Source organism: Rhamphochromis longiceps, linkage group LG8 (assembly GCF_057381845.1).
Source record: "Rhamphochromis longiceps isolate RC_006_pf linkage group LG8, R_longiceps_female_GT1.1, whole genome shotgun sequence".
Lineage (NCBI taxonomy): Eukaryota > Metazoa > Chordata > Actinopteri > Cichliformes > Cichlidae > Rhamphochromis > Rhamphochromis longiceps.
Genome location: NC_140564.1, coordinates 13,158,807 through 13,182,264, shown reverse-complemented (window position 1 = coordinate 13,182,264; position 23,458 = coordinate 13,158,807). Strand labels below are relative to the sequence as shown.

The window sequence follows — 23,458 nt, the reverse complement described above, 5'->3', positions numbered from 1 at the left end:
CCGGGCATCTCTGCAAGCCTGTGCATGACATCATTGATATTGTCAATGGTGTAGAGTGAGGGAGGGCTGGGTGTGAGGGGGAGACGGAGAGGAGCAGCCAAAGGAGAGAGGAAGAGGAGGACCTCGGTGTCTAGTTTCAGATTTTTTTTTCCATTAAATAAACGTGACTCCACGGAGCTTCCTCTAGTCGCATCTCCACCTCCGGGTCGTCTCGGATTAGCTGGTAATTTTTTGGTCGACACTTCGGGTTTGGGTCACGCATCTCCGAGGCTATGAGCCGTCCGAAGCCGCATCGGTACGTCGCTGTCCAGGGTCCTGAGTGAGACGACGGACGACCACGAAGCCGGTGAGAAGGTGCAGGGATGGTGGTGAGGGTTTTCGGGGGGTGGGTGTATGTTGGCTGGCGAAGATGTCTGTGTGTGAGAGAGAGAGCGAGAGAGACGTGGAGGGGGGAGGGCTTGGGTTAGCCAAACAGAGTCCAGATAGTCGTGTTCAGGTGGGCGAGGGGGTGCGCTCGATCAGAGGTCCTGTGTGGAGGGTGCGGTTATGGGGAATTATTACCATATCTGATGGCCATCCAGACATGAACGGTATGTTGTTGTTTATTTATTTGTTTGTTTGGATTTGTGGGGTTTTTGGGGTTTTTGTGCATGCACGGCCTTCCTCATTTGCTTTGTGATATCTGGGGCAACAGCACGCTGGGTGAAAATACCACGTCTCGCCTGTTTTTGCAGTCTCTTGCTGCAATAGTGGGTCCCAGTTTTGTAACGCTGGCAGCACAGCAGCAGCAGCAGCAGCTCCTGGAAGGCTGAGAGAGAAAACGAGCTTGAGAAACCTGCTGGAAAGGGTTTGGCGGTGTGCAGCAGTGCACGGTGTGTATGTGTAGGTTCGTCTACAATGCAGTCAAGACTGAAAGGGGAAGGGGGGGGGGGGGCGACTTAGTCAGCGATTAATGCGATGTCAGGCTGGCTTGTAAAAGCGTAACCTTTGTCGAAAAGCCCCCTCCATCATCTCACACTTTCATGTCCTCATTTCAGGGCTGTGCACACAGTTAGGGCCAGGATGAGGAAAACATGACTCATTCAAATTTTGTGAGGGGACCCCGGTGAGAAATAGCAAGTTTATGCAAATCACTTGTACACAGGATCAAGACTCCTTTAAAGTGCTTTGGGAAGAGTGTGTGTGTGTGTGAGATTTCCCCCCCACCCCCTGCAGTTCTTAATAAATCATGTTACACAACTACAGGCTCTGTTCTTCTTCACTCTCACCTTGTTTTTTTTGCTCCATGCAGTTTATAAATACTTTATTGGCCTACATTGTTGCCTGGAATTTACTGTCAACCATCCTCGGCACACGTCAGGAGCAGGGGTGTTTCATTAGGTCGTGTCTCTTTGACGCTTTGGCCACATGTGTGCCACAGTTTCCCTCCTGGCTCCAGAGATTCAACTCGGGCTGCACTACGTCATTGTACTTTGCTCATGCTTACAGTTCTGTTTCCCTTCACTGATACAGCAGCCTAAGGCCTAACCGCTTGTACTCTAAAGTCTGCAGTCTTTTCACCAGTGTCCTTTCACTCTATTGATCACCGGTGACTGATGACAGCTTTGTGCGTGTGTGTGTCTGTGTGATTCTGTCGAACCGTTCCAGCAAGTTGAAGAGCTCAGGAGCCATGGAGTTGAGGGTGGGGAACAAGTACCGCCTTGGGAGGAAGATAGGGAGTGGATCCTTTGGAGATATTTATCTCGGTGAGTATCTAAGCAAGTAGTGCCAATTGCCATCAGTTTTGGGGTTTTGTAGACTTAAGTTCTTCTGATCTAACCTCTGTTTCTCTCATCAGGGTCAAACATTGCTACAGGAGAGGAAGTAGCCATTAAACTGGAATGTGTGAAGACCAAACATCCACAGCTCCACATCGAGAGCAAATTCTACAAAATGATGCAGGGTGGAGGTACAGAGAAATATTTCAGGGTCTCTTTGAAAGCTTTACTACCGGTCTGCTGAGATGTAGTAAATAGTTTTAGGGTCATTAAGGAGTATTTAGGGCTGCTGAGAGCTATCAACCATGATTGCAAAGAGATTATGGTGAATTTGAAAGACATTTCAGGGCACACAAAGGCATTGAAACTCAAGTTATCTTTGACTGAAATGCAATTAATGAGCATTTGAGTGTCTTTATGGTCACTAGGAGTAATGATCATCCTGCTGCACTAAGCTGGTGATAACACAGTGACGGACATAAGATAAATAACTTGAAGCTTTATTTATGTGCAGAGGTTGATATATGAGTGAGAATCTTTACTCCAAATGATTCGGTTTCCTAACATTTCTGCTCCTTCTCACACCACAGTGGGAATCCCGGCTATCAAGTGGTGTGGAGCGGAAGGCGACTACAACGTCATGGTGATGGAGCTGCTGGGTCCCAGTCTGGAGGACCTGTTCAACTTCTGCTCCCGCAAGTTCAGCCTGAAGACAGTCCTGCTGCTGGCAGACCAGATGGTGAGACCGACTGGCCACAAAAAGCCTAACAGCTCATCAGGGCTTCTTTTTTTCCACCTTGCACCCTATCATCTGTAGTAACTAATCACGTTAAGAGCTCAAATGAGAGCTTCTGTGTACTTTGTCAGAATTTCATACCATTTTTAAAACACTTCCTCAAGACTGAGACTCGTCCGTTTACCTTCATGAAAGGAAATTTTTGTTAACTGTGCCTCAGCATACAAGATAACTAGTGACCCCCTTTGTCTGTCTTCAGATCAGCAGAATCGAGTACATCCACTCCAAGAACTTTATCCACAGAGACGTGAAGCCCGATAACTTCCTGATGGGGCTCGGGAAGAAGGGAAACCTGGTCTACATCATCGATTTTGGCCTGGCCAAGAAATACCGTGACGCCCGGACACACCAGCACATCCCTTACCGTGAGAATAAAAACCTAACCGGCACCGCTCGCTACGCCTCCATTAACACCCATCTGGGCATCGGTAAGGCAGCGGAGACGGCCTGCGTATCTGTCTTGTTGTGTGTGTTCTGCGGACCCCAATATGATTTTTCTGATTCCTTTTTATTAATTGTGACATGATTCTCAGAGCTGTAGCTTTTTCCTTTCTTTCCCTACATTTCCTGCTGTTTCATTCTCTTCTCTCTTTTCGTCCCTTTGCTCCGTCTTTTTCTCCACAGAGCAGTCGAGACGTGATGACCTGGAGTCTCTGGGCTATGTTCTCATGTACTTCAACCTGGGCTCTCTGCCATGGCAAGGACTCAAGGCTGCCACCAAGCGGCAGAAGTATGAACGTATCAGTGAGAAGAAAATGTCCACCCCTATCGAGGTGCTGTGCAAAGGTTACCCATGTGAGTAGCTGTTAGAGTGGTGTTCTTGAGTGCAGTAAAGAGGTTTTTGCAGTTTTTCTGTCAGACTGTTCATCTGACTTTGCTCTAAATCTTCTGTCTCCTATGTTTCCCAGCTGAGTTCTCCACGTATCTGAACCTGTGTCGCTCCCTACGGTTTGATGACAAGCCAGACTACTCTTATCTAAGGCAGCTCTTCAGGAACCTTTTCCACCGACAAGGCTTCTCCTACGACTATGTCTTTGACTGGAACATGCTGAAGTTTGTGCGTGTCGCACTTGGACTTGGAAGATTTATCCCTTTTCTAGCAGACTTTCTCATCTATGCTATTCCTTTGTGTCTCAGGGGGCCGGCAGGACAACAGACGATGGCGAAAGGGAGAGGAGAGAGGGGAAAGATGGAGAGGAAAGACCAGGAGGAGGCCAAAGAGGAGCGGGAGGTCGAGCTTTGCCGCCGGGTCCAAACCCTTCTGCAGCCAACAGAGTGAGGAACGAGGCAGACGCTGCTCCTCCTAACCCAGCTACGCGTGGGGTCCAGCAGTCAGGTTAGGGTGTTGCTTTCTTCTGGGTGTTGGAGGGCAGCAGCAGAGTTCAGGTTTTCATTTTAAGTGTGTGTTTCTGTGTGCTCACACAGGTAATCGCTCTCCTCAGGCTGGGAGAGCAGAGCGAGCTGAGCGAGAGAGGAAGGTGGCCATGAGGCTTCATCGCGGGGCCCCGGCTAATGTCTCCTCCTCCGATCTCACTGCACGCCTCGACCAATCACGCATCACCACATCACAGGTAGGAAGATTAGCACTGTGTCTTTCTATACACTCAGGACTGGTGATGGATATTCAGACATCACCTCACATGCAGCAGATGGCTGCCCCTCCTCGAGCCTGGTTCTGCTGGAGGTTTCTTCCTGTTAAAAGGGAGTTTTTCATTCCCACTGTCACCAAGTGCTTTCTCATAAGGGGCGGTCTGATTGTTGGGGTTTTCTCTGTATTATTGTAGGGTTTATACCTCGTCATCTAAAGTGCTTTGAGCTGGCTGTTGTTGTGATTTGGTGCTATATAAATATAACTTAATACAGTAAACTAAGACAGAGAACCTTACATGTTATGCAGGCATGTTTAGCACACAGGAACTACAAGGAACTTTATGAAACTTGACCACAAATAATCTGCAGCAGGTGTCACTCTTTGCTCCTTTGAAACAATTTTTTTTCCTTATTTCTTCTTTTTGGTGGAGAAAGTGGATGAGAAGAGTTTGCACTAACTTAGATTACTGCATTTTCTCATTATACTTGGCACTCTGCTCTAACTAGTGATGCATATCTGAAATACTGGAAGCAGGAAAATAGTCATCATTAATCTACTTATAATTACCACCAAAACATGCATACGAAGAGTTTTTGTTACTGTGGAGCTTAAAGTCAAATATGATATGAAGGCAGACTAATTCTCCAAGGCCTTCCTTCAGTGCCTACATCCTGTAGCAGTGACAGCAGACAACCTGAATGACCACTCTGAGCTCTTTAAAGATTCTTACATGAACCAAACCTGAAATTCAAATGGATAAAATATGACTTTGTTCACTGACTGAATATTTTATAATGTACTTGCATATAAAACAAGGAACTTAATTGTCCAGACTATCCTATGATCTTGACAGGTAATAAGTAGGCACTTCAGGTTTTTTTCAGTGTCTGTCCTTTGTTTGCTGCAGTGAATAAAATGATCCAAACTCTATGAAGGCCGTCTGCTTAAATTAAACTCGAAGACGGCTCGCGTAGTTTAGGCGTAGAAAGTCTCTTTTCTTTATTTTTTAGCTTTTGCCTTGTTTTAAACATCTCGTTTTCCCTCCTTACTCAGGTCAGTGTGCCATTTGAACATCTGGCAAAGTGAGTTCCTTCTCCCTGGCCTGCAAGTCAGTGGCAGGTGAGGACATGTCTGACACATACTCACACAGACAGCGTTTCTTTTATTTAAAAAAAAAAAAATCCTTGCTTTTGAGCTGTACAAGCTCCCATCCCCATCAAAGGGATAGTGTAGTTTGAAAATAGATTGTCACGAGTCACCCTACACGCTCACACGGTACCAACTTGTCAAAAGAGTGCAGCCACACTGTAAAACGTACCCTGGTTTTCTGGTCTTCATTAAGATACAGGCAGGTGCTGCAGTATTCTCCCGAGCAATAGCTGTCACCACTAAGACACTATCAACAAAACATCAGCGCTGATATAGGAAGAGAAGAAGTCAAACCTGGAGTCAAAGACATTGCACAGTCTGTTGTTTTCTACCCCTGTGGAATCTGTCAATGAGCTTCTGCACTGATTTGGCATCAAAATAGCAGTAAAAACAGACACAGCTGTGCACTCCAAGTTAAAAATTGAAAGATGCATGACCAACCAGAATCAGCACAGACAATGTGACATCAGTTTCGTCACAGATTCGTCACACAGCACCATGCTACGGGGTGAACGGCAAGCATAAATGGGTGGATGGATGGAGTCGGCCACCTTCTGGTCAATTAAAAAGATTGCAGCTGTTGTTTTTTTTTAAACTAACTTCAGTTTTCAGTCCTGTAAACCAGATCCATCTTTTATATACAGTGTATGGGTGCAGCAGGGTGTGAGGGAAGTAGTAAAACTGCTCAGAGGGAAAAATGCACAAAGATGACACAAATAAATTTGATGACTTGTTTTATGGCACTGCTCTATGACATCCCAGTTGACTTTATAAATGCAGGAAAGGGTAACATAAGACATTTGTCATTAAATTTCTTTTAAAATTGAAATGCTGCAAAAGCAGACTTAATATATTTACTCTAAACAGAATTTAAGTAGTATTAATGGTAGCAGTAGCGCAGTACAACAGCACTTAGCAGGCATATAAACGGGTGGACTACAATTTGACTAAGGCTACAAAACAGAAGCAGCACAGAGTGATCAGCTGAAAATCTTCATCTTTTAAAGACTAACATTTTCCTGTTTTGTTCTTCTTTTTTTCTCTTGCGGTTCAGCAGCTGCAGGGTATCAAATACCCCTTACTTTTCAAATGGATGAATGAAAACATGAGTGTCTGCAGGAGGAGAAAGCATTACAGGCCCTTAAAGGGGGATCGATCGTCCGTGTGTCTGTCAGTATGCGGTGTGAGCATGCCCAGTGTTAAAGCTTGCTGAGATGATGGAAAACCAGTGGGACAGACGAACTCTAGCCTGGAACCGTTTGATACTGCTTTTCAGAGAGTGTTGCCGGACGGGGGTCGACTCGGTCAATTCAGAGGCTCAACTCAACTCGCATAAAATAAACCATCAAAGTGCACAAAATGGACTAAGTCAATTATTTTGTGGTTTACACCTGTGATAAAATCAACAACTATCAATCTGCTAATGTTTGAGAGCTACATCTGCTGCTTGTGGTATTCTTTATTATTAATAGATATCTTTAAAAAATAAAAAAAAGGAAACATGGAGACAAATGCAAAACAAAAGTGTATCCAGGCCTACGAGAGGCGAGCCAGGCGATTGCTTTAACGTGGACCACCGAGAGGAACAGAGGAAGGGGATAAATGGGAGCGAGGCTGCTTTTCGTCAGTAAACGTGTCTGTCTGTGTTATTGTCCTAATCGTTCGTTTTGCCTTCAGCTTTGCTTTAGAGAGCCAGAAGAAAGGAAAGCTAGTTGTGAGGAAGAGGGAGGCTGTAAAACCTGTTAGGAGTTCCTATTTTTCAGCACATTTGTTACAGTCTTACCTAAGGAAGACTGAAAACATTACTGAATGTGAAAAGTGCAAAAAGACTGCCACGAGCAGAGATCGGGATATAACGTGGATTGTATGATATGATGAAGCCTTAGTCCAGCTTGCAACTCCAGGCATGAAGAGACTCGAGAAAGTTGTAAGATCTTGGTGGTGAGCAAGTCTGGTGTTACATTTGTATTTTTCTTTACTTTTGCTTTTGTCCCATTTTATATGACATGTAAAATGTGTACATACTTTTGCCAGAATGTGACAGATTGTTTAAAGACGGAGCTGGAGAGAAGAGTACCTCCTGACACACCTGGGACAGAAAGTGAAACTTTACCGGAAACCTTTAGAGTCTGCCTCGCGTTTGTTTTGGTTTGCACTGAGGCAGGCAATGACAGAAAGGTTCTTGTTATAATATAAAATGTACTCATCGGTATTTTAACCCAGGCCTGTCAGGATGGATGGAGGTCTCTGATTAGAGGATGATGACTGATGTCCTGTACATTTCTTTACCATGCTTCAACTTTATTAATATGATATTTGTGTATATTTTCTGATTCAATAAAAAATATACACACCTTATACAAACTTCTAATGATATCTTTCTCTTGATGGAAACATACTTAAATTATATTTTAGTATATATCATAGTCATAACTGATCTCAGAATACTAATGCTGTACAAAAGTCTAAAGATTTCTTTAAAATTTACTTCCGGTGGTCTTAAGCAACAATTCTCCAGCCTTTCTGGAGGTCTTTCAAAGTTTTTCTTTGGACATTGGCTGCTTTTTCCCTCTTTTTCAGTTTAGTTCCTTTATCTGACCAGAGAAGTGTTATCTGTTTTTAAGCTACTTAATGCTGATACGTGAATCATTTAAGTATAAATTAGGCACAAGACTTGAACCAATTTGAAACTGGAATTTGAACTTGAAGAATACTCAAAGCATGCCAAAGATAACACAGTTTGATAGGCATAAAATAGTATTTCTGCACGAATAAAGTGATTCCAGAAAACCTGTGTGTGGTGGACAATATTCAAATGCCATCTTTTTAAGAAATAGGAAAGAATATAGCAAAGACTTGACACAGAACCTGAGAGATCCATCTGGCCCTTCAGTTAATCCATCTGCTGTTCACTGAAGCCTCATCAGAAATGGTCTCAGTGGAAGGGTGGGTGTCAAGAAGTTGCTCTTAAGCAAGAGAAACAGGGAGAAAAAGACTGTTATTCCGAATTGCACAAAAATTGGAATGAAAATCAGTGGCAACAGGTCTGCCAAACAGTGTGGAACCAGAACAAAAGACAGCCAACATCATCCAAAGAACAGCTTTGAATGTGATGATTTGTAGCTACTCGGGTTGGTTGCTACAATGCCTGAGAGGAAAATCCCAGTTTTGGAGAGGCTGGTAAGTTTAAAGTTGTCCTGCCATCTGGGTGGGGACCTGTTGTTATTTGCTTCACCAGGTCCTCATGGAGTGCAGTTAGCATCATTAGCTAGTAAGCCTGGATCATGTCAGGTCTGGGTGCTGTCCAGCTCTGTGACTCGTCTTTGAATGTCTGCTTTTGTGATGTTGACTGGCTCTTTTTTGTCGTGGTCTGCTCTCAGGGCCAATTATTTATTTATTTGATGCGTCTTTCTTTGAGATGCCCTTTCAATATTACTCTAGGGCAGGGGTGTCCAACTCCAGGCCTCAAGGGCCGGTGTCCTACATTTTTTAGATCTCACCCTGGGTCTACACACCTGAATCAAATGATTAGTTCATAACAGGAGAACTTCAAGACATGTTGAGGAGGTAATTTAGCCATTTAAATCAGCTGCGTTGGATCAAGGACACATCTAAAACCTGCAGGACACCGGCCCTTGAGGCCTGGAGTTGGACACTACTACTCTAGGGGGTTCTGTCCTTCCAGCTGGGACTACACCCTGGATGTGTCTTTGGAGAACAGGACATTTATTCTTTTGGGCTCTGCTTCTCTGATTTATTTTTCATAGAGCCAGAGCTATAGGCCATTTCTAGTGGCTCAGTTTTGGACATCTTGTTGTACTTCTTATCCATCTAAGCCCTGTCTCTTGTAAGACCTTTCGGCACCGCTTGTGCCCAGCTAACATCCTCCCGGGCTTCCAGGCTTACAAAAGACCAAAATAATCCACAGAGTGCTGACTTTCGTGGACTCTCCTCCATAGCCACCTGGTCATTTTTTTGGAGGTGAAGGCTGTAAAAGTTAAGCACCCATGACATCACCAGAGGCTCTTTGGAACACTGTCGAATCATGTTGGGATAACACAGGTTGTCAGCTTCTACATAAAGTTATTATTAAAACAAAAGGAAAGTGTACCAGACAATAAATATCACGTTTTTTTTGTAGCTAATATTATCACTCGTTTCTATTCAACATGACAGATGTGGTCTTAGACGTTTGAACAACACTGTTTATATTGTCTCTTATAAAATGATTCAGAGCTGGAGCCTATTCCAGCTGTCACTTGGAGAGAGGCATGGTACAGAGTTCTGGGCCTCTCTAGTTCTGGGTCTTTGATTGTTTTGGACCTGTGCATCTTGCTTATTTACTGTTTTGAGGGTTTTTAGCTTTTCCTTTTTTGTGTCTTGTCCTTAGTGTCTCCTGTGGAAGTCTTCCTCATCTCAGTTATGTCTCCCTTACTTGTTTCCATGCTCTTCTCTCTGTGTTTCATCCTTAATTGTCTCCCCAGTCTGTCATGTATATCCATGTTTGTGTAGCTCCGTCTAAATGTCAAGCTTGCGTGAAAATTAAGCATGCTAGCCCCACATCAACAGCCCCTTCTTTTTGCTCTACTTCCAGGTCTAATTCTTAGCTTTTGTACTCATTTCGTAATAAAGAAGACAGGAATTACTGTAGATGAAAAGTAATGTTGGCAGTCAAAATAAACTTGAGGACTTCAGCCAGACCTTCTGTGTTACCAAATGAATGTTGTTAAAATTCCCAAATTCCCAGGCCTTGATAATGAAGGTCTATGACGGGGTGTCAAATGTGGAAATAATAACCTGTAGGGTGCCATTTTGAAAATATTTGTTTATTTATTGAACTTTTTTTTTTTTTTGATTATATTAATGGTACTGCGATGAAAGTGTTTTTTAACAACTGCTAACTGGTGCACTTAAATGGTAACTCACTAGCCATTACTAATGCAGTTAGTTAGACGTGTGCTTTTTCTGCTATGAAAAGCCGACAAAGGTCTGAAAAAGTAAAATAAAGGCGTTACACAGTATCCGTTTCCCACACATCGACTACACAGTTTGGACAGGAAGTTGTAAACGAATAATGAATCATTCACTGAATTTGCGGGAGCACCTTTGTTTGTGCAGCACCCACACTCTCACTGCTGCTGGTCTCTGGACCGCGCAAGCTCAGTGTTAAGTAGGCAGACCGCGCCCCTTTCCGGGTAATTAAAAGGTAGGTGATTGGCTGCGTTGGCTCGTCCTCGCGGAGTAGGCGGGGCTGTGTGATCTGCAGTTAATCCGACAGGGATTGGACTGGAGCTGGAGCTTGAGCGCAGACAGGGGATCGGAGGAGAGTGACAGGTTTTGCTGCACTAACTTCTGAAACACCGACAAAACTAGGTGGACGCTAGGTGTTATAAATAGATAGGAGCAACAGAAAGATAGAGTAGAAGTTGTGTAACATGACAGACAAACTTTAGAGGTGAGTTTTTGGGGTGAGACGCTGAGGGGTTAACGGCGCGGTCCACCGACGACTCAACATGGATGTCCGGGGAGCAACGGTGCTGCTTTGAGAAGGAATTAAGGCCGTTTGTGGGTTATTTCTAGCCGAAGATTTTTTTTTGTGTGTGTGACGGAGCTGAGGACGGATTTAAATAAGCGGGTGAGTCTAGACTTTAAAACAAACTAGAAAACTTCAATTGTTACTTCATTGCTAGCATAATAAAAGTCTGTGTCTGTTTCACGCTTACAGTTCAAGTTCAGCTGTGGATTGTTGTAGCTAACATTTAGCAAAGGTGAGTCTTTTTAAATAAAAGCTTGTTGAAATGAATATTTTTCTTATTTCAACTTTATAATTCATTCACTTTGAATAAATCACAGCAACATAATAAATGATTACTGGAGTAACTGAAAGGCATACACACACAGAGTTTTAGCGTCTTTTTGTTTTTGAACTGTTTGTGTTGTTGTTGCTTGTACGCCTGCTGATCCAGTCTGGCTACCATTAATGATAAGCCCACCCCGTCTGCCCCCCATTGCCCCTTTCCATCTGTTACTTTGTTTTCCTGACTGCCTGCCTCTCCCTATATTATTCCCTTGTGCGTGTGAGACTGCATAGACTGACCTTTTATTTATTTCCCCCCTTTCAAATGAGACACAAAGATGGCCCTCTGCTTCAGCAGAGCATCTTTTCACTGTGCCTGTTATTATATGTGTGGCTGCTGATGCCTTCACTTCTTCTTGTTGACATATGCTGATCCCCTGCAAACCAATACAAATGGCCTGCTGTCACACACATACACACAGATCTTAGCCACCAAAGAAACGCCTATAAGTAGCCTAATTTTATCAACCCACTAAATTCAGTTGTTACACTTTAATGTCATTTATTTTAAGAAAGTAAATGGAAGGACTGCTGATGTGTGTGTGTGTGGGAGGAGGGGGTGTCATTATGTCAGCTTGTGTGCTGTTTGTTTCATGTGCTGCTCTGACAGACAGCATGATTAGTGAGACTGAAGGTTACCATCTCTCGCTCACAATCAGTTTCCACTTATAGCACTCACGCCTGCTCTTTTTATTTATTGTCCCTGGTTCTGTCAACAGTGAGGTGACAACTGTCTGTCAGTGAGCAAGAACACGGACACCCCGAGAACATTCCCATTGTTTGTCACAGTCAGCGAGCAGCTGTCCCCATCATCAGGAGCTGTTGATAGGGCCGCTTGACTTAAAATCTTTTGTCTCTATCTAAATTTCCTCTGGCTGAAAGTGGTTCTTGTTCAGCTCACTGATCATACATGAAGAAAATGCACCCTAAGGTGTGACATTATAAACTTTAACAAATTATTTTAGGCCCATTCGGTGTTGTTATAAAGTCCAGGGTCCACATCATCAGGATTTTATTCTGAGTGTGCGGTTACATTGCAGAGAAATGCAGAAACTAAAAACAATTGTCTTTAAACGTCATGTTTTGCTGCTAGTCTTTCTGTTCAAAAAGCATTTTCTTATGTTTTGAGCCGTAAAAGGCCTGAATGGATGATACCTGACGGCTTTGCTGTCTGTTAGCTTAAAAACCAGAGTTAAAATGTTGCTGTTAGACATTGTTTTACATTGAGTTGAATGTGGGTGCCCATGAGCAAACAGTCCACACACATTCTTTACTCAGAGTGAAGATATTTTGACCTAGAGTTTGTCTGCATTTATTCTGAAATCTCCTCTTATCACAGATTACACATTACACTGATAACACGACATCGACATTTCAGGTTGATGATTACTGGTGACTCTTCATACTTCATGGATTAGATCACAGTGTGATCACTGTTGGAGAAGTGTTTTGACATCTCTGATGTGCCTTTTATTCTTTCCAGTTTGTGATGTGAATGTTTTACCAGTGTCTATGTCACTTCCAGATGTTAAAACTGTGGAGGCGAGACGTGCCACTCTCAGAGAGGCTGGGGGAGGACTCTCCGCTTGTTCCGGCACCTGGCCCCCCACCCACGGCAGCTCCGATGGGCCCCAATATTTCATGGCTTCCTGATGCCCCTCTTCTCAGCTCGGATCCACCTATCTTTCTGATGACTCCAGCGACGCAGGCGGTGTCTGGCTTCTTTGTCTGGACTGCACTAATCCTCACCTGTCACCAGGTAACAGCCTCCTGGTGTAGACTTTATATAAAAGATGACCTTCTCAGGTTTTAAATTTTACCTGTCATATTTGATTTCTGGAACTTGCAGGGGCCATATTTTGATTTCACGTGAGGGTGGAGTGCTTATTTATCACCTAAGCTAGCAATAGCAGGCTTAGATCAGTAAGCTGCACCCAGACACTGTAGAGATACTTTGCAGATACTCAGTTAGCTAATAATTAGTGCTAAGTAACAGACTAATAATGTTAAAGTTTCATTTACAAAAAAAGGAGAACAGACATCTTGGATATCAAGTATTCAATATTATTTATACAAAAACAGTTATGACTTTGAGAGCTAGCAAGATATAAGACACCAGCTGCATGTGTCAGCTTCCAAATTGACCACAATAGTTGAAGCCTTAATAAAGTTTAAAAAGGTGAGTTATATAACAAAAAATATCTCAGTACTTTTTATAAGAATGTTAATTGTCTATAGAGATGAAGACCGTTATTGCACCAGGTTGTGAGCAGGTCCTTAATGGTGCAAAGTTGGGATCCAATCACAGGTGGCCATTATGGGGACTGCAGCTTTTGGCACTTGCACATTGGCTCAGCACTTATCTCTATGGGCTCCTGCTTGTTTCCCAGTAGCATCAAGAGAGATATGTGTGCTGTTCAGTTCTACTTTTACTATAATATATTGTGCTCTGCTGGAAGTGCATGTGTTGGTGTTTGACCGAGCAGACGGTCTGTTGTGATGGATGTGCTCACGAAAAAGACAGACAGGTGTGTTTGTTTAATGCGCAGGTGATGTGATCCAGCAAACATGCTCAGGCCGAGAGAAGTTGCCGGGCAACATCCCGCGGCAGGTGTTTGTGACACAGAGCATGAATACACACACACAGATACTTTAAAACGTTGAAAGGGGTTTATAAAATCACATTCCTGTGAGTTGAGCTCAGGGGATGTATTGATTAGTGAGGTCAGTCACATGGACCAACTCACAAGATAGAAAAAAGGCATAAATGACTTATAATAAAAAAATCTGAATGGAGGATCTACACAACGGCAGATGATGCTCATAAAACCTCTGCTCCATCCTGAGTTGTAAGGACTCTGTGCTCACTTCCTGTGAAATCCTCCATGCCCATTAAAGTAGACTTGTGAGTCATTGTAAAAACCTGCCAGTGTTCAGAAAGTCTCTTCCTTCTCTCCTAGATCTACATGCACCTGCGTTTCTACAGCTCGCCCAGGGAGCAGCGCCATATCGTACGGATCCTCTTCATCGTTCCCATCTATGCCTTTGACTCCTGGCTCAGCCTCCTGTTCTTCACCAATGACCAGTACTATGTTTACTTTGACACCGTCAGAGACTGCTATGAAGGTGAGGACGTGCTGTTGATTTTATCTCATCAATGTCAAGCTAAAACTCTGAGCTCTCATGACCCACTAGGTCATTTGTATCCCATTAACAGAACTCTCTGATTTAAATCCTTTTCACGTCTTTGCAGGCAGCTTTTCCAGTTGAGTTGCTGAAACACATTGTGGTCTGATTAGAGTGGAAATGAATAGTCTGCTCTGTCATCCTTAACAGATTATCTACCACTACAAGTCAATACTTATTTTGTAAAGGACCCTCTCACACTTATTAGATTCTTGCCTTTTCTGCATTATATTTTGGCTCTGTCTCAGCCATTTTGATTTGGGCATAATTCTCTGGTTGGATTTAGAAAACTGGCTCTGAGAGGAAACACGACTCCAATCTCAGTAGAGACAGGATGAGTTTAATCACTAAAAATGGATTTAATAAAAAATCTGGGCTCTTTTTGTCTTTTTGGTTAACGGAGATGGTGGGTTGGCGGCTTCTCGGCCAATGGTGACTCAAACAAAACACATTCCAACCGACATGTTGTATCCTGCGCTATTAAAGTCAGGAATTGGCAGAAGATGGTGAAAGGAAGTCGACTGCCTCCACCCCTCAGTCTCTGAGTTTAGTTGTCACGATAAAGCTAAAAATGATCTTCTTATTGTGACGCTGGGCTCACGTGTCGTGTCCTGTGTTGGCGAACCGATGACGTCACATGCTTTTGAATGTGAGCTGAAGGGAATCGCTATGTTTGGTTCTGCTTTTGGCAGGAAGCGTTATGTTCGTCATATTGCTTTGTCATACATATGGCTCACCTCCTCCGTCTCCGCGCTCTTGCCCAAGTCTTCACTCCCTTTTTCATTTCTCTTCATCCTCTCATCAGCCGTCATCTTCCTATAATGCCGCTGAGTCCTTTTCCTCGGCGAGGACCGACTTGTTGCATGGCAACCACGCTCACAAATCTCCCTCATCAACCAGATTGGCTGCATCAGATAATGAGTTTACCTCAACCAAACTTGCTGCAAACTTGCTCCTACTGTTCTCACTGTATGTAGGCCTACTGTATCACCGTGGCAACTGGCGCTTGCAGGCGGGAGTCCTTGGGGAAAAGTGAAAGAACATAATGGTAAACAGCCAAGACACAAGGAGAGCTGCTGGAAGCAGATGAACCAGTTCTCATCACTCAGCTCTGTGGACGAGCTTTTTGTGTTTGGCATGTGTGGCATCTTATTACCTGAGTACTGTCTGACAGACATCTGACGTCAGATAGAAGGCAGTGGGAAAGTTGTAGAGAGGGTTTGGGTGGAGTTTAAAAACAGAGCAAGAAAATATGCAGAAATAACACAGCTGCAAAGAGCTGATGAACTATAGTCACTGTCAGCAGTACAGAGACTTCTGTGCTATGGCACGATGCTTGCATGTGCATAGTGCTTTTGTGAACCTCCCATGCACAAACATGACACACACCCAGGATATGTTACATTTTCACACTTTACAATGAACTGATGCACAGTCACTACCCTCCTTTATTTGGATTCTGTTTAATTCATTTTCATCTTATGCATTTAGTTCACAAAAGTTATCCAAGAGCGGATTTACCTTGCATGCATTCAAACACACCCCTGCGAGAGTGCGCGTATGCACGCAGGACTGGAAGGTCCTCGGGGGTTAACGGGATTAGCACTGTTGTGTTTTTTATGAGCCTCCTGATCTGGAACACCTTCTCACTGAAGCAGCACAGAGGAGAGAAAATAGGTGGCTGAAGATTTATTAGCTAATGAAAGAAATACAACTTTAGTTAATTCTTTGGATATTAAAATTGAAGGTCAAGTCTTGTCAGATTACGTGAATTATGTCCATGTGTTTTTGCATTGAGTAGAGCAGCACTAGATTTGATTTGGACATAAGTAGCTGTTGCTTTCTAATACTAAATATAAGCATGCTTGTGATTGTGTGTGAAGGTCATGCTTTAGTACAGATTTATAAACAGCTGGTTTCCCTTTTGTTACAGTGAAATATTATTATGCCTTATGTCCCTATGACAGTATAAAAATTATTTCATATAATTACCTCATGTGTGGTCAGCTGTTGTTTTTGAGCTGCGCCTCAGTTTGAATTGTGCTGTATATTTCCGTCCGCATGATAAAACAAATGTGACAGGAAGTGATGTGTTTGTTATTGTGTGACTGCTGGGAGGTCTGTGAGTAATCGAGTGAGTTACTGCTGTATTTTTTTCAGTCTGCTATAAAAATATGGGCTATTTTCTGACAATTTGAACCCAGTGTTGTGAAATGTTTAGTTGTTTATATACATGTAAAACAAATGGAGACAATTCTGTAACCAAACATGTTTAGAAAGTCTTAATATGTTTGTTGTGACATTAACAGTTTCAGTGAACAGGCTCCAGTCACAGAGGACAACACAGACTTAGAAAATCAATTGTAAAATTGATTGAATGATTGCTCATTTCCATTTAGCTGCGGTCCTTAGAATTCCTGGTATTGTGCATGTTGGTTCACTGTCACGCTGTCATGGCTTCTGGGAGACTTGAATGTGTCAATGAAGCCATCATTTATTTCAAGTTTCCTACAGTGGTCTGAAAAAAGCTTTTCCAGAAACACCATTTACAGTAAGCAACGATCAAATAACAAACCAAAACTATCACATATGTAGCGATTATAATCAAATCAGCTCTTTTTCTCCCCCTGTGTCTCTTCAGCATTTGTTATTTACAACTTCCTGAGTCTGTGTTACGAATACTTGGGAGGAGAAAGCGCCATCATGGCTGAGATCAGAGGAAAACCGATAGAGTAAGTTCAGCCTAAAAGGCCTTTAAATTGAACTCGTTATGCTTTCCTTTTGTTCTGCTGGTGTGAACTTGTATTAAACATGGGCAGAGTTTAAAATAATCAGGTCTGTTTTTACAAATAATCCCTTTAAGTCCCTAAAAGCTCAGGCTTCAGACTCTAAATGCTGTATTTCAGATGTTGATGTTTTTTACTGCTGTGTATGAGGAGCAGCCAATCAGCAGAAAGTTGTCCTGCAACAGCTTGTTCAGCCAGACAGTTAACAGACGGGCGCCACCGAGGCTGCTCTAGTCAAGTCCAAGAATGAAATTATGCAGCTGAAAAACACCTTTCAAAAAAAAAATTAATGGATTAACTTTAATTTAACCAGGAAGTGAAACTGGTGAGAACATGCAGTCTGCACACAGAAAGGCTTTAGCCGGACCTCGTCTTCCTGTGAGGCGACAGTGCTAACCACTGAGCCACCCATGGTGTAGCCATAATAAGTCCGCTTTAAACAGTATTTGTTTTCATGGCATGGACTCTTTTTAAAAAATACAAACTATTGCTCAACATGTTTTCCTTTTTCCTGATGTTTGGTTCCATCAGGTCCAGCTGTATGTATGGTACCTGCTGTCTGAGGGGAAAGGCCTACTCCATTGGCTTCTTGCGATTTTGCAAGCAGGCCACTTTGCAATTCTGTGTGGTCAAACCGCTCATGGCTGTCATCACCGTCATCCTGCAGGCCTACGGCAAATACAAGGATGGAGACTTTAAGTAAGTGCTGCAGACAGGAAGGTTGCTGGTGGTGAACTTGGTGGTGTATATCTGTGAGAATCCAGGCGTTTTCACACGTTTCACAGCTTCCACAAAATGAGGATTACCACTTTAATTTCTAGATTAATTGAACGCTTCAGACTTTCATCTCTAATGGGAGCTTCCAATAATCACAAAAGGTAGTCAGAACTAACCCCAAACACAAACCAGCACCATTAATGCAGTTTTATCTGACCTTCACTCTGCAGTGTTGCCAGCGGTTACCTGTACGTGACCATCATCTACAATATCTCCGTCAGCTTGTCGCTGTACGCCCTCTTCCTGTTCTACTTCGCCACCAGGGAGCTGCTGAGCCCTTACAGCCCCATGCTCAAGTTTTTCATGGTCAAGTCGGTCATCTTCCTCTCCTTCTGGCAGGGTAGGTCAGCGCGGCAAAAGACGCCACACGACGTTTGTTATGAAAACAGGTGGAGTGACAGCTTCCTGTGCTTATTTATTTGTGGTCAGGCATGCTGCTGGCCATCCTGGAGAAATGCGGTGCCATCCCTCAGATCAACTCAGTGGAAGTGTCCGTCGGTGAGGGTACGGTCGCCGCCGGTTACCAGAACTTCATCATATGCATCGAGATGTTTTTCGCGGCACTGGCTCTGCGGCACGCTTTCACATACAGCGTGTACAAGGACAAAAGTCTCGATTTAACAGGTGAGAAGGAAGGCGAGGGAAGAAGGGAGGAAGGAAACAGCGGGGTTTAACACATCTGTCGTAAATGTTTACCGTCTTAAAAAAGAATTCAAAAAGTCTTTCACTTCGTGTCTGTCCTCCATCTCATTTCCATTCGTTTCAATGCATCTTTTTTTTTTTTTTTTACTACTTCCTTAAGTTTTTGTTTTCGCCTTTATTTTTCACCTCCTGATATCCCACTTGTCGTTTTCTACTTGCCTGTTTCTACATATCTATCTTCTTTTTTATCTTCTCCTCTCTGCTGCACTCTAAAGGACCTGTTCCTACATATGGACAGTTTGGTAGGTTGAACACCGCCCTTGTGCGTTTTCACACTGCTGCTATTTCTATTTTGATTTATTAAGCTGCATTAAGCCAGCAGTTTCTGTTCTCTCTCTCTTTTATTTTTAAAATCTCATATTTCAATTCAGTTTTGGTTCTTGTGCTGACATTTCCTAAAGCAACCCCCCCAACCTTTCTCCCTTTATGCAGTTCTCCCTGTTTTACTTCCCTTTAAATCACTCTGAACCCCCTTTTCTTGCCTCCTCTCTAAATCTCATCCACTGCCCTTGTACAATTGCTCCCCCCCCTTTCCCCCACTCATTCCTTCTTTTTACATCCTTTAAATCACTGATGCCCTTTTCCTTTTTCTCAGAGACTATCCCCTTGTCTTAAATCTCTTTCTGTTTTTGACTCTTTTATCTCTCTTCCTTTCCCTTCTCTCTCTCTCCCTGTGCTTAAACATTATAAATCCACTTTCTTTTGATGTTTATCCTCCCACCGTCCTTCCTTTTCTTTTTTTTCCACTTGCATCCAGTCTCTCTATTTTTCACCCCAGCTTTTGGCCTCTAACCCTCCTTTTTTATGGCTCTCCCGCAGGCCGCTGCGCCCCCATGAAGAGCATCTCCAGCAGCCTGAAGGAGACAATGAACCCGGGCGACATGGTCCAGGACGCCATCCACAACTTCTCCCCGGCCTACCAGCAGTACACCCAGCAGTCCACGCTGGAGCAGGGGGCGCCACCGCCAGTCTCCCGCGCCCACAGTGCTGTCAGCGGCCGCGGGGACACAGAGAAAACGCTGCTGCTCAGCTCAGACGATGAATTCTAGAGCGGACCAAGTCAAAAGCGGGCAAAACTTGACATCAGTCTGATGTCAAAACAGCTGATGGTACTCTGCTCTCTGCAGCCGATCCCCCTCAGTATACGAATCAGTAGTTGCTTGTTTGTTTTCGTTTCCCCTGTTTTGCGACTGATCAAAAAATGCAGGGGCCCGCCTTTCCCAAGGGTCACAAGTGGGAACACGGTTGAGTTGTGAGTCATACTTTCAGATAATGACTCATAGCTTTGGAACAAAAACTGAAAAAAAGCTGAACTTCTTTTTTTTCTCCCTCTCTCTTTTTTATGCACAGTCCTGTTTCCCCTTCCTTGTGTTTAGCAGCGGAGCTGTAAACTTTATAGGTGTTGCTATTTATTTGTTCAGATTCACATTCTGATCTTTGGCAGTGTTTACCAAGGTTTCTTCTTTGGACATGATTCATAAACTTGAAAGAATATTTAGTCAAGACATTGACTGGTTGGTCAAAGCGCTTTAAAGCAGTTTTCAGTGTTGTGGAGGTCTTCGTATGGGGGTGAGAGACCCTGGGCAGCAGTTGGTGATGCATTTAAAGGGAAAGCATGTCAAAAACAGGAGTTAGTAAGCACAACACATGGATCAATGTTGTTATTGATATTGCAGAGGGGGAGGCAGAGCAGCTCATAGATTACAGAGTGCATCTGCGGCCGGTCGGGATTACACTTGTGTAATTGGAGTGTTATTTGAATGGCTGGGATTAAAGCTTGTGTTTCACTCTGATAGTAAGACCTCTCCAGGCCACAATGTAGGTTAAATGAGGAGAAAACAGAAGAGGAATTTAGGCTAAAGCTAACTTTAGATGCCTTTTCTCGTTACTGGAGCTTTGTCGAAGCTGGGCGTGCTGTAGTTCACGTTCAGAGGCGAACAGAAGTTTCAATTCTACTCTTAGTTAGGTGTTGTGCTTTGATTTTTGAAAACAGGATAAGTTTGAATTTGATAAAAAAGATCTGGCAACTAAGGCAAGGAGTGTGTGGGCAGCTGCCTGTGTGGCAGTTATTTTTGCAGGGATTTAATAAAACATTTTAGCGTGTGCCTACACAGCTGTTAAATGACAGTACATCATTCTGAGTGCTGTCAAAACCTTAATGGACATCATGCCTCCAGCTGAAGCATTATTGAGCCAACCTACAACTCTCATCTCATCAGATATCAGTATTGTGATTAGTTTATCTTTCTTCAGCTTGACCACATGTGGGTCGTAGGTCGTAAACATTGTTGTTGTTGTTGACATTACTGAGTTTCTTTGAGTTGGATTCGCTTTTATTCTTCCAGTCAGTCTTTTTTTTAAATTTTTTGGTGTAAGTTTACCGCAGTCTAAGCTGGTTTTTTTTTGTTGTTTTTTTTTTTTTTTTTTTTGTAACTGGATTTCTTGAGTCATCTGAATGACTCACAAGAACCTGCCAACATTTTTTTAGTTCTACTTTCACTGCTTTGCTGTAGCTCTGTCTCAACACCAGGGGGCCACAGGGAGCGCGTTTGGAGCCAGCTGTAGGTCATAAACATACAGTCAGAGCTTGAAGCATATTTAAAAATTTTAAATGCACCAAGAAAATGTTTGTCACTTTTTTAATGTCTTCTTAGGACTGTCTTCTATTTTCATTGGAAAGCAGAAATGTGTCCCATGTTCAGACAGTGCTTACGTTTTTTTTTTCCCTTCTTTTTCTTATTTTGTGCTTCTGCCTGAGACATTATTAGTTCTAAATAGGAGAGAAGCCACGTGTGCGTGCAGGAGCAGCCTCTTATTTATAGACACTTTAAAAACGGGGTTATTTTTAGCGATGATGAAACTGAGGTCGCACTGCAGCTCCTACTGACAGGTTGCTTGCGTGGCATTAAATTAACTCTCAGTTTAAAAGCAAAGCAGACAGTATGCTGATTTGCACTCTGTGTCATAATTCACCCTTGTACTCCTCATCTTTGTCTGCAGCAATGCTGTTTGCTGCAGTGTGAGTTGTTCTTATGTGGGGAAAAAAATGTTTGTTGTAGACTAATGTTGCACATAAAGTACATGAAAATATTAAGTGCTATCTACAGGAGTAAATGTATGTCTAAATAATCATATATACTGTATAGATTGATCACAGGAGAAACAAAGGCCTATTTTTTTTTTACAACTTTTGTTTCAATATGTTTTTTTTGTTTCTAGTTCTTTGTATAATGTATAATGCTGCTCACAATGCTTCTGTGTCACATTAGATGGAAAACCATGAAGACAAAAATAAAGATATTTACTGTTGTTTTTTTGTCTAATTCACATTATTTTCCTCTAATATGCATTAAAATGACATGTATGTGTCATATGTTGCCAAGGAAGGGTTAATGAAAATGTTAATAAGTTTCATGTTATGAAATTGTGTTTTTGGAGATTAACACGTTAAAACTAGTTAATGTGCTAACTAGTCATCTGCTAGAAAGGAAGCTATTTGCCCTGCGATGCTAATTGTCTTAAAATAAAATGAGCTAGGACAACAAAGTAAATGGTCTTTGGCAACAAACATATATTACACATAGATGACCTCCAGCTTCAATTCACTTTTCTTTTTAGATCACTGCTTCCTGTAACAATTAAGACTTTACAATATCAGAGAACGCCACCTACCCGATGATCCACCTTTGTATGCTACTCCCTCCCCTTATGTAGTAATTGCATAAAAATATATTTGGAGTGATAAGTGCAAAGAATAAGCTTTATCTATGTGCAGCTGCATAACTAAGGGACGACACTGGGTCACATGATCCACTCTAACTATCATCATTGTCATAAAGAAAACTTTTCCACCTTACCTCAGAGGTAGACAAGGTCTTGTGGTCTTTGACCTAAACTGGAAGATATTTCGTACATGGACAGGATCCTGAAAGCTCTGCCTCCCATTATATTTCTAGAGACTCTAGGAAACACAAGTAAGCCAGCAGACTGATAGAAAACATCTCCACACTTACCACGGAGTACTAGATGTCATTTATATTAAAAACAGCCTCCAAACACCAGGAGAAATAGCCCTGCGAGTCACAGTCAGGGATTTATCAGAAGAGCTGAAATAACATAAGCACTTTTCTCTATAGAGACTATATATTTAAGGTTTATCAAGACACTGACTCAGAATATACATTCAACAGCCACTTCATTAGGTACACCTGTTCAACTGCCTATTGACACAAATATCTAATCAGCAAATCAGATGGTAGTAATTCATGATCAAGATGACATGCTGAAGTTCAAACTGAGCACCAGGATGGAGAAGAAAGGCGATTTAAGTGACCTTAAATGTTGCATGTTTGTTGGTGCCAGATGGGCAGGTCTGAGTATTTTAGAAACTGCTGATCTGCTGGGATTTCCCCACACAGTCACCTCTAGGGTTTATAGAAAATGGTCTAAAAAGAGAAAGTATTCAGTGAGCAGCACTTCTCTGGACAATGGCTCTTTGGTGACAGAGGTCAGAGAATGGCCAGACTCTGTTGAGCTGATAGGAAGACAACTGTAGCTCAAATAATCACTTGTTACATGGCAAGGCATGCAGAAGAGCATCTCTGAAAGTACAATGCAAACCAGATGGGCTACAGCAGCAGAAGACCACATCAGGTAAACAACATGAAAGCATGGATTCATCCCACCTTGTATCAGTGGATCACTCACAGTGTACCCATCTTCTGATGACTGCTTCCAGCATGATAATGCACAGTATCACAAAGCTTAAATCATCTGAAACTGATTTTTTAACTTGAGAAGTACTCAAATAACCTCCAGTCACCAGATCTCAATCCAATAGAGGATCTCTGGGATGTG

General features: G+C 42.7%; 2 protein-coding genes across 5 annotated transcripts; both read left to right on the top strand.

Annotated features, from left to right (window-relative positions):
- csnk1e (casein kinase 1, epsilon) lies at positions 1–7,594 on the top strand. Of its 3 annotated transcripts, none has more exons than XM_085415779.1 (11): positions 1–346; positions 1,648–1,745; positions 1,838–1,948; positions 2,348–2,496; positions 2,753–2,981; positions 3,178–3,348; positions 3,462–3,610; positions 3,691–3,889; positions 3,979–4,124; positions 5,198–5,263; positions 6,351–7,594. In XM_085415779.1, the coding sequence occupies exons 2-10, from the start codon at positions 1,670–1,672 to the stop codon at positions 5,228–5,230; spliced, it is 1,263 nt and encodes a 420-aa protein (XP_085271905.1). In that variant the 5' UTR covers positions 1–346; positions 1,648–1,669; the 3' UTR covers positions 5,231–5,263; positions 6,351–7,594. The 3 variants fall into 3 exon arrangements, with proteins under 3 accessions (XP_085271905.1, XP_085271903.1, XP_085271904.1); XM_085415777.1 differs by having other exon boundaries at positions 9–346; positions 6,348–7,594; XM_085415778.1 differs by lacking the exon at positions 1–346 and adding an exon at positions 491–590 and having other exon boundaries at positions 6,348–7,594.
- A 2,980-nt stretch (positions 7,595–10,574) lies between these two features.
- tmem184ba (transmembrane protein 184ba) lies at positions 10,575–21,900 on the top strand. Of its 2 annotated transcripts, XM_085415775.1 has the most exons (9): positions 10,575–10,928; positions 11,019–11,061; positions 12,676–12,909; positions 14,111–14,276; positions 16,978–17,068; positions 17,654–17,821; positions 18,070–18,239; positions 18,329–18,523; positions 19,421–21,900. In XM_085415775.1, exons 3-9 carry the CDS (start codon positions 12,676–12,678, stop codon positions 19,648–19,650), a joined length of 1,254 nt encoding a protein of 417 aa, XP_085271901.1. In that variant the 5' UTR covers positions 10,575–10,928; positions 11,019–11,061; the 3' UTR covers positions 19,651–21,900. The 2 variants fall into 2 exon arrangements, with proteins under 2 accessions (XP_085271901.1, XP_085271902.1); XM_085415776.1 differs by lacking the exon at positions 11,019–11,061.
- The last annotated feature ends 1,558 nt before the right edge of the window (positions 21,901–23,458 follow it).

Coding starts and splice junctions, on each gene's coding strand:
- csnk1e (XM_085415779.1), top strand. CDS start 1,670: ATGGAGTTGAGGGTGGGGAACAAGTACCGCCTTGGGAGGAAGATAGGG. Junction 1,949..2,347: donor CAAAATGATGCAGGGTGGAG/GTACAGAGAAAT, acceptor CTCACACCACAG/TGGGAATCCCGGCTATCAAG. Junction 4,125..5,197: donor CACGCATCACCACATCACAG/GTAGGAAGATTA, acceptor CTCCTTACTCAG/GTCAGTGTGCCATTTGAACA.
- tmem184ba (XM_085415776.1), top strand. CDS start 12,676: ATGTTAAAACTGTGGAGGCGAGACGTGCCACTCTCAGAGAGGCTGGGG. Junction 14,277..16,977: donor CGTCAGAGACTGCTATGAAG/GTGAGGACGTGC, acceptor GTGTCTCTTCAG/CATTTGTTATTTACAACTTC. Junction 18,524..19,420: donor CAAAAGTCTCGATTTAACAG/GTGAGAAGGAAG, acceptor GCTCTCCCGCAG/GCCGCTGCGCCCCCATGAAG.